We start from the raw sequence: 15,430 nt of genomic DNA, 5'->3' as shown, positions 1-15,430 counted from the left end.
CTTCAAGAAGGAATGTCCTAATTATTTGAAATCGAAAGGCAAGGTGTATGCCACGACCTTGAGTGATTCAGACTCATCCGACTCAGAATCTGAAGAGAGCTGTGACGGAGAAGGGAACTACTCCGCTTTCATGACTATTGCTCATGTTGAGTCTTCGGATGAATTGAATGTGCTTGTTCAAGACCTTGGAGAACATAGTGAGGATGACTCACTAGGAATTGTTGAAGAATCGGAAGCTGAAGAAGAAGAAAGCACTGCAACTCTTCAAGAAAATTACAACTCGCTTTTGGAGAAATCTGGTGAATACACAAGGGTGGCCAAGGCTGCTGTGAGAAAGATGAAGAAGGCTGAGGAGGACTACAAAAGTCTCCTAATCCGGTATAGGGAGGCCAAATGCGAGATTGAAACCTTGAATGGTGAGCTCTCCGAAGCTTACACTAAAGTAAGATTTCTTGAAAGTGAGGTTGTTCAAGCAAATGCAAAAATAGAGAGGGTCACCACCAAGAAGCTAGACGATGTTATATCTTCTCAAAAGAGCTTCTCAGACAAATCCAGACTGGGATATAGCGGAGAAAGTAGTTCAACTGGAAATGTCACCAAAGAAGTGAAGTTTGTCAAAGCCAAAGATCCAGTTGCAGCTGATCCTATTGGTGTGAAGCTTGAGGTGGAGGAGAAGAAGAATGTGGTGGACCAACGGATGCTGAATCATCGTAATCAGTATGTGGGCAGGTCTGAATCTCGTGCCAAGTCACGTCCTCGACCACAAAGAGGTTCTAGAGGAATGTATGTGTGCCATTATTGCGGACTTCAAGGGCACACTCGACCAAATTGCCAAAAGCTGAGAGCAAAGAACAGTGCAACTCCTCAAAGGTCAGGAGGACCAAGAATTGATAGGAGAACTTGGGCAGGGGATCAACCTAGAGAGCAAAATGGAGATTCCGGAATGATGGACGTGATGAAGATGATTGGTGCATTCACCAACTGCTTGGAAAGCTTCTCACGAAGGTTTGAAAGCCCTAACTCCCGTACCCAATCCTCTAAGGAAATCACCCCAAACGCAAGTGTCGTGTGGGTGAAAAGGGGTACTCATGCATAAGCATTACAACATGTCCATGCATTAATACTTCCTATGCTTTGTGACTATGTTTGTTTGGTATGCTTGATGGTTTTGATTTCGTTTGTTTGTTTGTCTTCTTGTGAATATCTCTTAATTGTGTTTTATCAATCTTTTTGTTTCTTGAGTCAAAAATCCAAAAATTACATAAAAATTTGAAAATCAAAAAGCTTGATCGACTTTGTTGAGTTTTGTCTTAAGACTCGTTTTGCCTTGTACCTTTGTGCTAATGGCTTTGTGCATTTTCGAACATTACTTGTTTTCATGCACTCATATCACTATGGGAAAAATCTTGAAATCTATGTGATTGTTGTAAATAGATCTTCAAGCTTGTCATGAATGATTAGTGAATGGTTATGTCGATCTTGAAACATGCATAGATTTGTGTCTATATCTCTTCCCATTTTTTATTTTTTTTGCTAAAAAAAGAGCTCACTAAATGTAAATCTCCAAATGAAAAGAGATATTGAGCTACAAAAGCCTGTCGCACATTCTAGTATTTGACTAGGAAAAAGGGTAAGCGACTTTATATTAAAAGTGAAATTTCTTTCAAAAAGGCCAAAGGCCTATTCTTCTAAGAAAAGTGTTATATATCCCTCTCACAATGAGAGATGATTGCCTCAAAAGATCAATTGTTATGGCTGAAAGTGGAGTCAAATGAAAGGCTCCTAGTTATGTTATCAAGTTGTGTGGGAAGTCATATTTTCATATTTCTATAATTGAGATTGGTCACATGATCTAGTGCTAATTGTGTATGCCTTGGTTGAATTGATCATTGAAGCTTCACATTAGACAAAGGACTATTTCATTGCTGATATCCACACACAACACACAAGTTTATGTTTGATAAATGCCATATTCATTTGTGTGATTGTACTTGATAAAATGTGTTTTCACATGCTCAATCTTTGTTGATTCAAGCACAAAAAGATTTTTGAGTGTTTTAGGTGTTTTTGGAAAGTGTTTTGCTGGAAAAATCTGAAAATTTCAAAAATACAGTTTTGCCCTGTTTTGGCGGCTCAGTCGCAGGTATGTCAAGTCGCGAGCTTCAGTCGCATCTTCGCTGGTCAGTTTTGGCGACTTGTTCGCGAGTGGAAGGTCCAGTCGCGAGATTCACTCAGAGATTTTCGCGGCTCAGCTCGCGACTCACTCGCGGGTAGACCTTCCAGTCGCGAAAAACACTTAGAAAAATTTTTCAAAATTTTCCTCTTGAGTGTTTTGGCGGCTTGAGCTGGCGACTGTGTGGCGACTTGAACCAGTCGCGAAAATCGCGTGTTTTGCAGAAACAGGAGCAGTTTTTAAACCTCTTTCAGTTTTCCCTCGAACTTTTGTAACTGTTCATTTTCTTTTAAAACTGTTGTTTCCTCCCAAAACTCTTCGTGAATCCATTTTTTTACCCTTTTGGTGCTTCGTTTCTTCTCCAAATCATCAAGAAAAGGTATGGGTTTTGCTTTCTCAATCTCAGTTTCTTTTTCCTGCATTTTTCTGTTACTGTTTGGACTGGTATTGTGTTCGTTATTCTTATCTCTATGTGTAATGGGTATGGAGTATCCTGTTTTGATATTGTTCTCACCCGTTTTCATGCTGAGCAGTCAATGTGTTTTTCATTGTTCTGATTTTTTTTTGCTGATTATTGAATCTGAGGATCTTTTCTGAAATGGGTTTGGTGTTTATGTGACTTACTCATTACACTTGCCTGAATATTGATGTTGGTGTTTGGTTCTGGTTTCTGAGTTGATATGATAACATAATGTTTGTCTCTCCACGTGCTCCAGTGTGGATGTTTGGTTTCTTCATGATTGAAATTTTTTCCCCATGTTCATGTCTCTGATGGAGTGATTTATGTTATCTGTTCTAAATGTTCATATGCTGTTTCTTATTGCATATCATGGTCATGTTAACTTGTCTCAATGACAGTTGTGATGCCTTTCTTTGTCTTGGTACACTTTCACCAAGTTTGATGCACGTATTAGTTTGTGCGTTTTTTTGTTGGAAGGATTGGTTGGGTCTGCACTATTTTCAGTCTGGGTTTTTATATTGAAATAGTGTTTATACTGTATCTTGTTGACAATCTTTTGTGGGGTATTGTTGCTTGGTTCTTTTCTGTTGGCCTGTTTTCTTGCAGATGTCTCGTCGATCTTCCAGGGGTAAAGACATTGTTTCTGACGAACCAGCAACCCCAGTTGCTAAAAGGACTCGTCTTTCATCTCAAGCATCTCAAGATCCCAATGAGGATAGATTCAGAGTTCCCCTGAACTCACACGCCTACTCAAATGTGTTTGACAAGTCAACAACTATAGTGGAGCGGGTAGTAGAGTTCAACACCTTAGGGACTACTTTCATCCCTCGAATCTTTGAGAAACGAGACTGGGCAAACTTGTTCGGAAACTTTGATGATCCGATGGATGAGCTGGTCAAGGAATGCTTCTCCAATGCATCTGATCTTGGACCTATCCTCATTTTCTGGGTCAGAGGAACAGAGTTTAGTGTTACCCCAGACTCCATCGCAGATCTTCTCGGCATCACCAGACCTCAGAATGTGAACTTAACTCCCTATGATGAACGAAATCCAGAGGTTGGGGAAATTCTACAAATCCTAGGACACGATCATGAGGTGTCTAGTGCAGGAACTTCCATCAGCACCGCAAAGTTTGCACCTGAGTTGACCACACTGAAGTTGATCATGTTCACCAATCTCTACCCACTATCCAACACTACATTCATCAATCTTGGGAGAGCTATATTTCTGTGTGATCTCATTACCGGAGCCCCCATTGATATATGTGCTCACATCTACTACAACTTGAGGAAGACCGCTTGTCGATCTACAGCTCGAGGAATCATTCCATTTTACAGTCTCGTCATGAAAATCATCCTTAGTGCTGGCATTACTCCTCCTGCAGATGGTAAAATGTTGACTCGTCAACGTCCCATTTCTTTGTTCACTCTTCAGGCGAGCAGAAGTCACTCCTCCAAATCACCAAGACATGCTCACATCTCTCCGGGTCCTTCATTTGCCCCTGACTCAGAGACACCTGCACATACCACATCTGCATCTCGTGATGTTCCTGAAGCTTCACCGGCTGGTATTCCGCAAGCACAAACTGCTTCTCCTACTGACAGAGTTGGCAGTGTTCTTGAGCATATTCAGAAACGGGTTGATGAGCTTGTGGCACTTCTCTACTCCACAAACAACCATGTCCAAATGCGACTCGAGACTATGGAGAATCAGCTAGATGAGATTCAACGAAAGTTGGACGAGAGTCTTTAGCTATTCGTGACAAAAAGGGGGAGAGCATTCAGTAAGGGGGAGAAAAGTTCAAAGGGAAGTGTGCATAGTGATAGGGGGAGTACACACACACACATACTTTTGTTTTTTTTTTGTCTTATCTTCTAAACTTATGGTTATTTTGGTTTTGTTACACTGTGTTTTGGTGTATAACTGTTTCTAACTTTCTTCATATACTCTTGGATAAACTTTTATATATGTTTGATGATGTTATTCAAGTATTTGTTGGTTTGTACCCATATGCTTATGTAAGCTTTCAGGGTTTATGTTTTATGCATAGTTTGTAGGCCTTGTGGTTTGTACCATGCTTAAGTGCAGCCTTTATACTATGTGAAATCAGTATTTTAAATCTAAATGTTCTGCATTGTGGTTTATGTACTGTCACTCTTGTGCTCTTGTAGGATTGTTCCTAGATGCATATGCCATGTGTGCTATGCATTGGTTGAGTGTTGAGCATACAAGTGGCTTGCCTTGTGCTTGTTAACTTGTATGTCTTTGTGTTCATTCCAAGTGTGAATGAACACTGTGATCACTACTTTGTGGTGTTCACTTGGTTGATCAAGCCATGGTTTGTTCATTAACTCCATCTTATGCTTGATCTCTTTTTGCCTGTTTCATATGCATTTATAATTTTCTGCTTACAATGATCATGGTGTATTGTTGTGTTTCAGGAGTTTATGTTCATATGATTCAAGTGCTTCACAGCTTCTAGAGTTAGGTGTGAGTGAGTTTTGATCAACTGTTCCCAACTCACATGTTAAGTCTAGAGTCTGTTTTAGGGTTTTGTCACGGAATAGCCAAAGGGGGAGATTGTAAGGTTGAATTTATTCAACCATCTAATTGGCTTTATTCCGTGCCAAATTTGCTTGTAATTCAGCATTTAGTAACCCTGTATTTAGGTGGGATTGTTGTAAGGGTAGTGAGTGAGATAGTGTGAAGATTGCTCAAGAGTGTGCAAGAAAACAGAGTGTCGCGGCTGGAACTCGCGGCTGGACTCGCGGCTTCAACCCGCCAGAATCTGCACACGTGCCAAGCATGCTGGAAGATGAACAGTCATGCTAGCTGGAGCACTACAGGACAAAACAGGACAACTGGCCATACGGTTATCTCGCGACTGGAACTCGCGACTTAGTCAAGCCGCGAGGTCAAGCCGCGAGCCACCCCTGTTTTGGAAAAATCTGACGTTTCGCATTCCACTCCACTTCAGTATAAATACCCTTTTAACCCACGATTGAAAGAGAGCTTCCAGAGAGAATTTTGAGAGAGAAACCCTAAAGAAAAACCAGATTGTTTTACCCACAATCTCTACCTTAGAGTCTCATCAAAATCCCTCACTCTCTTCCTCTCCATTGTCAAATCCTTGAGAGGCCATTATACCAAACCTGGTTCTCACCATTATCATCTCTGTGAGACAGTCGTTTGGAGTTCTGGGAAGCAGTTAGGAAGGAGCCAATCTTTATTGGTTGATGCTACGGTGTAGTAGCGGAATCCGGAAAGCTAGAAAAGAAAAAGGTTCGGCGCAACCTCGTTGGAGCAAGAAGCTTGGAGGGCTTAGGTGCATTGGGTAGATTAGGCTTGGAGGGTCTATTGCTGTCCTTGTATCCCAACTGTATTTTCTAGTGGATTGATTACCGCTTGGAGGGCGGCGGAGAGGTTTTTCGCCGAGGTCTTCGGTTTCCTCTTCGATAACATATCTGGTGTTATCGCTGTGTTTGCATCTTCCTTCCTCTCTATCTCTGCCTTTACATTATCTGCTGTGGTTTATCTTGTTGTGGCTTAGATAGTTGTTTAATCAATTCCATGTTATAGCATATGTTAAGTTTCCGCACACTAGTTGTTTAACATATTGCTTGTGTTGATTAAATTGATTTTTGGGGGTCTAAACGTTCAAAAGTGTTTTTGTACACGTTTTTGAACTTTCAGAAACCAATTAAAGTTACATGCTACATCAAAACAATTTTCTTTAACGTAACATTTATCTTCAGCTCCACAAATTGCAAATAACTTCAATAAAAACAAAAAAAAAAAATGAAATACCAACTCACTTTTAGTTTAATAGGGATGACACTAAATGTCACTAAACAAAATAGAAAAAAAGAAATCGTTGGACTTAGGAAAGTACTAATTGCATATGGCACTCTTCATTTGCTTAGTTTTTTTTCTACATACAAAACTAAGGTGGTGTGCTTTCAAAGAAACTAACTATCACAACTTGATATAAAGGAAATTAGAAACCTTGATATCAAAGACATGTACCTCATAATCTTTGTCTGAGACCCCAACATCGCCATTCACATCCAGTGGAGCGATATCCCTCTACTCGTGAACAACAAACACAGACATCAAAACACGTCAAATTGTGCCCACAACTAAAACAATAGTACCTATACTAAATAAGTTTGACATTAAGTCCTTAACATCAACACAGTAAGCAACAAAAAATAAATAAATCAGAGAGCTTTAAAAAAATCCATGCATTCTACTCTCACTACTTCCATTACCACGTAGAACCAACCCAGCTTCTTCCTCGGTGAGACTTCGTTCCATGTGGAGATTTATATAACAGTAAAGTAAAATCACAAAAGTTAATGTTAAAGGGTAATTTCATCCTATTATTCATTTCTAGCTATTAGGGGCTGGCAAATAAAATAGGAGGAATGTTATCAAAATCAAATTCTAGAAAAAGAATATAAAAAAAAGAGCAAAACACTTAGGCATTTTAACAAACACTCTACGTGCAAATACCCATTTAATATTCAAGTAGACAACAGTACTATTTAAATAATAAAAAAGAGAGAAGAAAATACAAGGCAAAAAATACCTTGAGTTTAGCCAAAAAGGAATGAAGTTTGAATCTGATGATGTAAAAGCAAATTGGCATATATGGAGGAAGCAAGGCAAAGTGGGAGAATAAAATCAGAGGTATATAATGGCGTTTGGGTTATTCTTCAAAAAACAATGCACCGGTTCAGTTTTCTTTGTCCAACGAGCTATAAACCTATAACAGGTTTTTATAACATGCAAATAATGAGAGAAACTCTTTAATTTCAAAAAATAAATAAATAAATAAATAAATAGTGGAAGAGTCCAATGCTGAAGTCCAAAAGACTAAAAACGTTGAAATCTTTTAATCTTCAGAATTGATTGACTAAATCGATCACTACATTAAGACTACAAATCCTAGTTTTGAAATGAGCTAAACGTGGGAACAATCAATTACTATCATCCAAATGTGGGGACAATCAATAGAGTTACACTTGGGCTGTAATTTGCTCTAATTTGTCATCTTAATGGGCTTCTTGCCTTTAGGACAGGAATATTTTGCAAAAGCAAAAATTTCAATCTGATAGTTTTTAGACCCCTTAAAACTACAATTGGATTAACCTAGATAATTAGCCAAGTTGTTACTTAGTCCAAATTAACAAATCTAAGTTATCACAATCAAAACAATCATATCATGCAAAGCAGCGGAAAGATAAATAAAACAATGATATGATCACCCAGGAAACCAAACCAGTAAAAACCTGAGGAGGATTTAACCTAGCTATCCTCAAGGTAACCTGAATCTACTATGAAAGAATCGAAGTTGTTCAACAAGACTTAGACCACTAACATCCTATTGCTACCCACCAGTAGAAACTTACTAACACAACCACGTGCAAGCTCCGAAACCACGGACTTCTTCTTTCTGGGATTCTCCAGCAAGTACAAGCACAAGCACAAGCACAAGCACAAGCACACCCGCTTGTGTTTCTTTAAGTTCTTATGGCAGCAACTGAATGATCATCAAGCTCTTGAAGAAATCTCCTTCTTGATAATCCTAAGCTTGTGTAAAGGAAAGCTCCTCACAGATCTCACAAGAGATTTACACAAACAGCAATATGAGCAATACTAAAACGTGGCTAGGGTTTTCCTTATATACCTAGGGCAAATTACAAAACCCTAAACGTTTTAAAACAAACTAGGGCTGAGTTGGAATTCTGCAGAAAATGCATCTGACCTGATTTTCGATTAATCGAGTCTAAGATTCGATCAATCGAACCAGGCCGAGAAGCATAATTAGTTTCTGCATCAGCTTATTTCAACTTTACATAAATGAACCAACTTTGAGCAAGTCTAAACACGACTAAACATCTTGTTTTGATCATGGTTTGCCAACAATACACATTAGAGTTCTAAATACATAAGATCCTAAGTCTTTAGAACCTAACACAATCAATTTAGCTACGGTTTATGACAAGAAGATAGGGAAATTTGACTTAGCTAGCTTGTAGCCTTCTGATTAAGGAGGTGAATTAAGAACTTTTGGTCAAGGATTCCCATCTTGGTTATGGGAAATTTGACCAATTAAAAAGTAGTTCAACAATTAGGATGAGTTTCTGATATGTAAGGACACTGCTAAGAGCATTTGCAGCAGTGGAGCAAAAAAGCTATAATGCTATTTTAGCTCCACCAATATAGCAAAATAGGCTTGCAACAGTGGAGCCAAATCCATAAAATTTAGCTAATTTGCTACAGTGCACATCTATACTCATCTAAAAAAAAAAAAAAAAAAATTTTAATCAACTGCCGATTAAAATAATAAAAGTAACCTTAGTTTTTTTCATTCTTTTATTATATATCTCCACCGTCACTCTCATCTCCCTCACTCATCACTGTCGCCGTCCCAGCCCAGCCCAGCCCACGCCGTCGCAAGCATCTCCCTCACTCATCGCACTCCAGATCACTCATCTCCCTCACTCATCAAGCACTCATCACCGTCGCCGTCCCAGACCAACCCAGCCCACGCTGTCTGTCACCGTCCCAGCCCACGCCATCGCAAGCTCTCATCTCTCTCACTCATCAAGCTCTCATCTCACTCATCAAGCTCTCCACGCCGTCATCGTCCCAGCCCAGCCCACGCCGTCGTCGTCCCAGCCAATCCACTTCAGGTCAGTGCTCTCTCTTTTCTTTTGTAGTGAATTTTTTCATGGCTTAATTTTTCTGGGTTTAGTGTTATTTTGTGGTGTTATTTTGTGGTGAAAAATGGTGTTGTTGCTATGTTGATTTGGGCAAATGGTGTTATTTTTTTGCTATTTTTGTTGGGTATAACATCTGAATGGAGGAATGTATTGGGAATTTTCTGTTTGCAGGAATTTGTTTTGTGGTTTCTGTGGTCTCTGTAATTTGTGCAGGGAAGTTTACATGTTTGGGTGGTTACTGTAATTTGTTATGTTGCACAAAACCACAGAGTTACATTTGGGTGGTCTCTGTAAATTGTTGTGTTGCACAAAACCACATTCCTGTATTGCACAAAACCACATGAATGTATTGGGTCACTGTAATTTGTTGTGTGGGCTCTGTAATTTGTAATTTGTCTATAAATGTAATATAAATGTCTCTGTAATATAAATGTAAGTTTGTTGTGTAATTTGTCTCTGTAAATGTCTATAAATGTCTCTGTAATTTGTTGTGTCGACATAAAAGTTAGTTTGGAAATTTTCTGTGTGCAGGGAAGTTTATATATATTTTTTCTAATTTTATGGAGTCACGTAGGGACACAGAGTTACGTAGAGACTTAACATTTATCACGGGTATCATGAACGGGGATATAGAAATTGACTCACAATTTTTGGGAACGTCTCAAAATACTCCTGTGTCAGTTTCTGATTCTCCACCTCCACCTCCACCACAAGTTGAAAATGCCTCTTCTACAAAAGGAAAACGAGGCTCTAACTTTACTGTAGAGGAAGATAAACTCTTAGTCGCAACATGGCTCAATACTAGTGTTGATGCCATAAGCAGTAATGAACAAACACAAAATACCTTTCGTCAAAAAGTTTGGGAATATTTCATGCAGTACAATACCTCCGGTACCACACGTACTGTTATCTCCTTGCTAAGTCATTGGAGTACGATTAGTGAAAAGACAAATAAGTTTGCTGGGTGTATGACTCAAATTAACGCACTTCATCAAAGTGGTATAACCGAAGAAGATAAGGTATAAATTATATTAAAATAGTGTTAACATGTCCATTCACCAATAGTTTGAAGATATTAATCATGTTATATTTGTTTCAATTTTTTTTAGATTACCAATGCGAAGGCTTTGTATTTAGAGAAGCACAAGAAACCCTTTCTTCTTGACCATTGTTGGCTCATGTTAAAGGACCAACCAAAGTTTGCCGATCCTAACAATGCTAGATCGAGATCATCCGTGCCTCCAACTTCAGAGGCAATATCTATTAGTGAAGGGGATTGTGGGTCCGGACTTGGTGATACTTCCAATTTTGAGAGACCTATTGGTAGGAAGGCCGAAAAGGCAATCCGAAAGAACAAAGCCTCCGGAAAAGATGTAGGGGAATATTTGAACAAAAAATTGAAATTGATTGAGGATGTAACTCGGTTGGAAGAGGAAAAAATGTCTTTTGAGAGGGAAAAACTTGCGATTGAAAAGGAAAGTAGGAAAGAAAAACTTAAGATTGAGAAGGAAAGAATGATGATTGAGAAGAAAAAATGTGAGCGGGAAGAAAGGTTAGAGGAAGAAAGAATCATGATGATAGATACAAGTGGCTTAACGGAACACAAAAAGCTTTTTATGAACAACTCCAAGAGGAAATCATGGCAAAACGAAGATCTCGTAATTAATGGGTTTAATTGTATTTTGGATGTAGTTTAGACTTTTATGTATTTTGTAGTGGCTTATGTATTTTGTAGTGGCTTATGTCACTTGATGAATTATCATAAACTATATGTATGTATTTGTGTTGTGACTTGAAGTGCAATCTAACAAAGACTTTGAAGTGCAATCTTTTTTATCTTTTGTTAAGTTCCATTTGATCTTGTGATAGGCATTGATATAATTCTTTGATCCAATGCAACTATTAGTTGATCAACTATGAGTATTACAGCCACTATGAGTGCCTATTATATATTTTGCTATTATATATCTTGCTGTTACAGCCACTATGAGTGTCTTTCATTCAATTATTTCTATTCATTGAACATTCCTAGTATCATATGCTTGGTTTTGAGATGGCAGGTCTTAGAATAAATCTATGAACAATGAGCATTCATAGTATTTCCAAGTTTTTTTTTTTTAGATGTATGTGTTTGTGTTGTGATTTGTGCGTGAATTAGTTATATTCATTTTGTTGTGGTTTATATTCATAGTATTTCCAATTGTCTTGAAGGTTGCATCCATGAATCACTATTTGTTTCGCAAGTTCCTTCTTGATGACTCAGATGAAGATGAGATAATCGAAGAACTTGCTATGGAAGCATCACAACCTAAACGTCGTCGTCGTTCTATCCAACGTAATCATTTGGTAGGCCATGAGAGGCTTTTTCTTGATTATTTTGCTCATACACCAATATATCCACCCGCTTTATTTCGTAGGAGATTTCGAATGAAACGTTCTCTTTTTCTTTGTATTCAATCTCAAGTTGAAGCTCATGACTCTTACTTTGTCCAAAAAAGAAATAGTGCCAACAAACTTGGTTTATCTTCATTACAAAAGATAATTGCTGCACTTAGAATGCTTACGTATGGAGTATCGGGTGATTTGATAGATGAATATGTGCGGATTGGAGAAACTACTGCATTAGAAAGTTTGAAAAAATTTGTTACTGCGGTAATTGATGTTTTCTCTGAAGAATACTTGAGAAAGCCAAACAATGAAGACATTGCTAGACTGTTAGCTCACGACAAACGTCAAGGTTTTCCAGGTATGTTAGGTTCAATTGATTGCATGCATTGGAAGTGGAAAAATTGTTCATCTGTATGGAAAGGTCAATATTGTGGTCATATTCGTGAGCTTACTATTATTTTGGAGACAGTAGCATCATATGATCTTTGGATATGGCATGCATTTTTTGGGTTACCTGAGTCAAATAATGATATTAATGTGTTAAAGCGATCTCATGTATTTAATGAACTTGCTGAAAGATGTACTCCTACAATACATTACTCAATTAATGATCATGACTACACTATGGGATATTACCTTGCTGATGGTATATATCCAAAGTGGGCAACATTTGTGAAAACAATCCCAGTTCCACAAGGACAGAAGTATAAAATATTTGCAGCAGCACAAGAGGCGTATAGGAAGGATGTTGAGCGTGCATTTGGAGTGCTTCAAGCACGTTTCGCAATTGTCCGTGGACCTGCACGATTTTTTCATCTTGAAACACTCAAAAAGATCATGAAAGCGTGCATAATTCTCCATAATATGATTGTTGAAAATGAGCGGGAAGATGAGCGGAATGATAATGAAGTGATAGATTTGGATTATGAACAAAATGATGGAGTGGATAATCCTCCTCTGCAAATGTTACGTGAACAAAGTGATGAATTTTTGTCATACATTGAAAGGCATGGACGCATTAGAGACCGAGAAATTCATTTTCAACTCCAGTCGGACCTTATTGAACATTTATGGCAATTGCAAGGCGAGTCGTAGGAACTTTCTTTTTTGTATGTTGAGAAGTATGAGTCATAGGAACTTGTGCGAGTGTGTGAGTTTTATTGTAATTTGATTTGAGTTATGTATGTGAGCAAATCTATGGACTACATTGTTCTTGCTATAATATGTATTCTATTTTTAATGTTTTCTTATAAAGTTCCTTCATTTCATAGTTCACATTGTTCCAAGGTTGCTTCCGGACAATTGAGACGATAATAGGCTATCATGATAATTGAGAAATTGTTTTAGTAAAAAAAAAATGTACGAGTATAATTTGGGATTAAAAAAATCACTTGTTAACACTAGACGATTATTTACTATCATGCGGCGGCAGCGGCGGTGGAAAAAGAGTCGTCGACGGCGGCGGCGGTGGAAAAAGAATCGTCGGTGGAGGTGGTGGCGGCGGCAGCGACGGCGGTGGTGGTGGCGGTTAAAGGTGGTTGTGATTGTTGTTTATTGTATAAGATATATTATTTTATTGTAGTGGATATATTATTTTATTGTAATGGATATATTATTTTATTGTGATGTTTATATTATTTTATTGTGTTAAAAGCTAAAATAGATCCACTGCTGCAGCATGTATGTAGGTAAAATAGATAAAAATAACTTTTGGTGGAGCTAAAAAACTAAATTTTTAGCTCCACTACTGTGAATGCTCTAAGTCTCAATATCCATAATCCAAGAGAAAAGAAAGGTACACAGATATGACAAAAAAAATTCAGATTCGCTTAGAAAACATAAATTAGCCTTCATTTTCTTTATTGAAAAAACTAAACCAAACTAATTACAATCAATTAACTGAAGTAGGCTTCAAATCAAGTCCAAAGCACTCGGATTAGAAGAAGCAAATTCAAGAAGCTCTGCATCACGCTCAAATACAGCCATGTCTTGCTCTTCCAAAGTGACAAATACTTCAACCCCATTCCCACTTCTTGTATCCATCAAGAGGATAGCACCATTGATCGCACACCTAGCAACAGTCACCCATATTGGCTTTCCCCACCCAAAATCCGCATCATATAATGGGAAATGACACCAACTGCTACTTGTATATACAACTTGATTACCACCAATGAATAACTTTCTTGACTCTTTCAAATTCTCTTTTATGGTTGACAACCATTCTTCCCCCCTAAACTTTTTCGCATAAGTGTTGCAAAAATTTGCCATGCTTTCTTTCATTTGACCCACCAAACCATGCAACTCTATATCACTCTCCCCCTCCATTGTTGATACTGCAAAAAGGGAAGCCACGTTTCCCATAGTATTTTCCGGCAAAGGTGGTTCCACCCTTTTACGCATGTTAATTGTTTGGAGTAACAGGGTTGGTTTTGTGGAACCAGAACTTGATCTAGATGCAGAAATTGCACATTTATAAATAAGTGCAGTCACAACTTCAACACGTGTGGGATTTTTCACTTTGTCCCCAACTATGGCCTTAAGGGCAGCTATCTTAGAGGCCTCAAATACGAACCTTTTGGAGAAACTGCTTCCTTCTTTAGTAACAGCTTCTGGTAGAATTGGTAGATCACCTTGTGGGAACATAGAAGCCAAGTTGAACTCAGGAGACAATTTTCTATCTGGGTTACGAGTCATAGTGGCCCAATCATTGATGAAGGAGGCCATTGTGGCTGCGTCTCCAACCTTGTGTGACAAGCACACACCAATGGCCATACCTCCACAGTCAAAGTAGCTTATCTGGACAGCCACTAAGATTCTCAACTTTGAATCTTTCCACTGCAAATCATCTGGAAATAACAGGTTTATTGTCTCAGCTTTTGGGTTCTCGAGGATTCCAGATAGCATACATTTGATTCGAGCTTCTAAAAACACCACTCCTTCATCGTTACAGTCAATAGAAACTCTCTCTCTAACTCTACCGGCAAATGGGTAGTAAAAAGAAAGAGTTTTAGATAGGGAATTCTTAAGCTGACTTGATGTATCAGAGCAACACTTTGGGTAGAAATAAACTATTGGAACATAAAGATAAGGAGAGCGCTGATCAAACAAAGAGAAGCTGTGAGTTCTGAGGTGAGGCGGGGTTGGAGAAGAGGGTTTGATGGTTTCCCTTGATATAATTTCAGGCTGCATGATTTTCAGACCCTTTTTTTTTTTTTTTTGGTATACGCTAATGTGCAAATCTTATCTGAAGAAAATACTAGGCTCTGTCGGTTTATATCATTGCCTGTAATTTCCCTCTACATTAAAGATAAACACATAAGGTTATATAAATCATTTTCCTTTCTAAAATAAAAAAAATAATAAAAAAAATCATTTTCCAAATATATTATAACTAACGTACGTACGAATTTTATTTAATACCCTGTTGTTGTTTTTTTAAATATTCAGGGTACAATTGACAAAGCCCATGAAGAAGGGAATCTTTTTGTCCAACTCTTGGGAATATTTGGTGTCAAGCAAACAGAGGGGCTACACGGTTCGATTTGCAAGCCCCAATAACATGTCAAGTGCAACTACAAGCCAACAGAGTCAGACAACAAGAGGCAATAGTTTCGTGCAGGCTTAGACCAAAATGTGATTCCTTTTGCGTAAACCAAAATGTGCCGGAGGCTTGGG

General features: G+C 38.2%; 2 protein-coding genes across 2 annotated transcripts; one reads left to right on the top strand and one right to left on the bottom strand.

The window, feature by feature from the left end:
• The first annotated feature begins 10,803 nt into the window (after window positions 1–10,803).
• LOC126719741 (uncharacterized) lies at window positions 10,804–12,847 on the top strand. Its single transcript, XM_050422266.1, has 2 exons — window positions 10,804–11,022; window positions 11,576–12,847. Exons 1-2 carry the CDS (start codon window positions 10,804–10,806, stop codon window positions 12,845–12,847), a joined length of 1,491 nt encoding a protein of 496 aa, XP_050278223.1.
• Window positions 12,848–13,663: 816 nt separating this feature from the next.
• LOC126719740 (acylsugar acyltransferase 3-like) lies at window positions 13,664–14,944 on the bottom strand. The gene has a single exon (XM_050422265.1). The coding sequence runs from the start codon at window positions 14,942–14,944 to the stop codon at window positions 13,664–13,666; it is 1,281 nt and encodes a 426-aa protein (XP_050278222.1).
• Between the last annotated feature and the right edge of the window lie 486 nt (window positions 14,945–15,430).

The sequence above is a fragment of the Quercus robur genome, chromosome 3 (genome assembly GCF_932294415.1).
Source record: "Quercus robur chromosome 3, dhQueRobu3.1, whole genome shotgun sequence".
Classification (NCBI taxonomy): Eukaryota; Viridiplantae; Streptophyta; class Magnoliopsida; order Fagales; family Fagaceae; genus Quercus; species Quercus robur.
The sequence above is the reverse complement of the archived record's forward strand: the minus strand, read 5'-3'. Positions and strand labels throughout refer to the sequence as shown.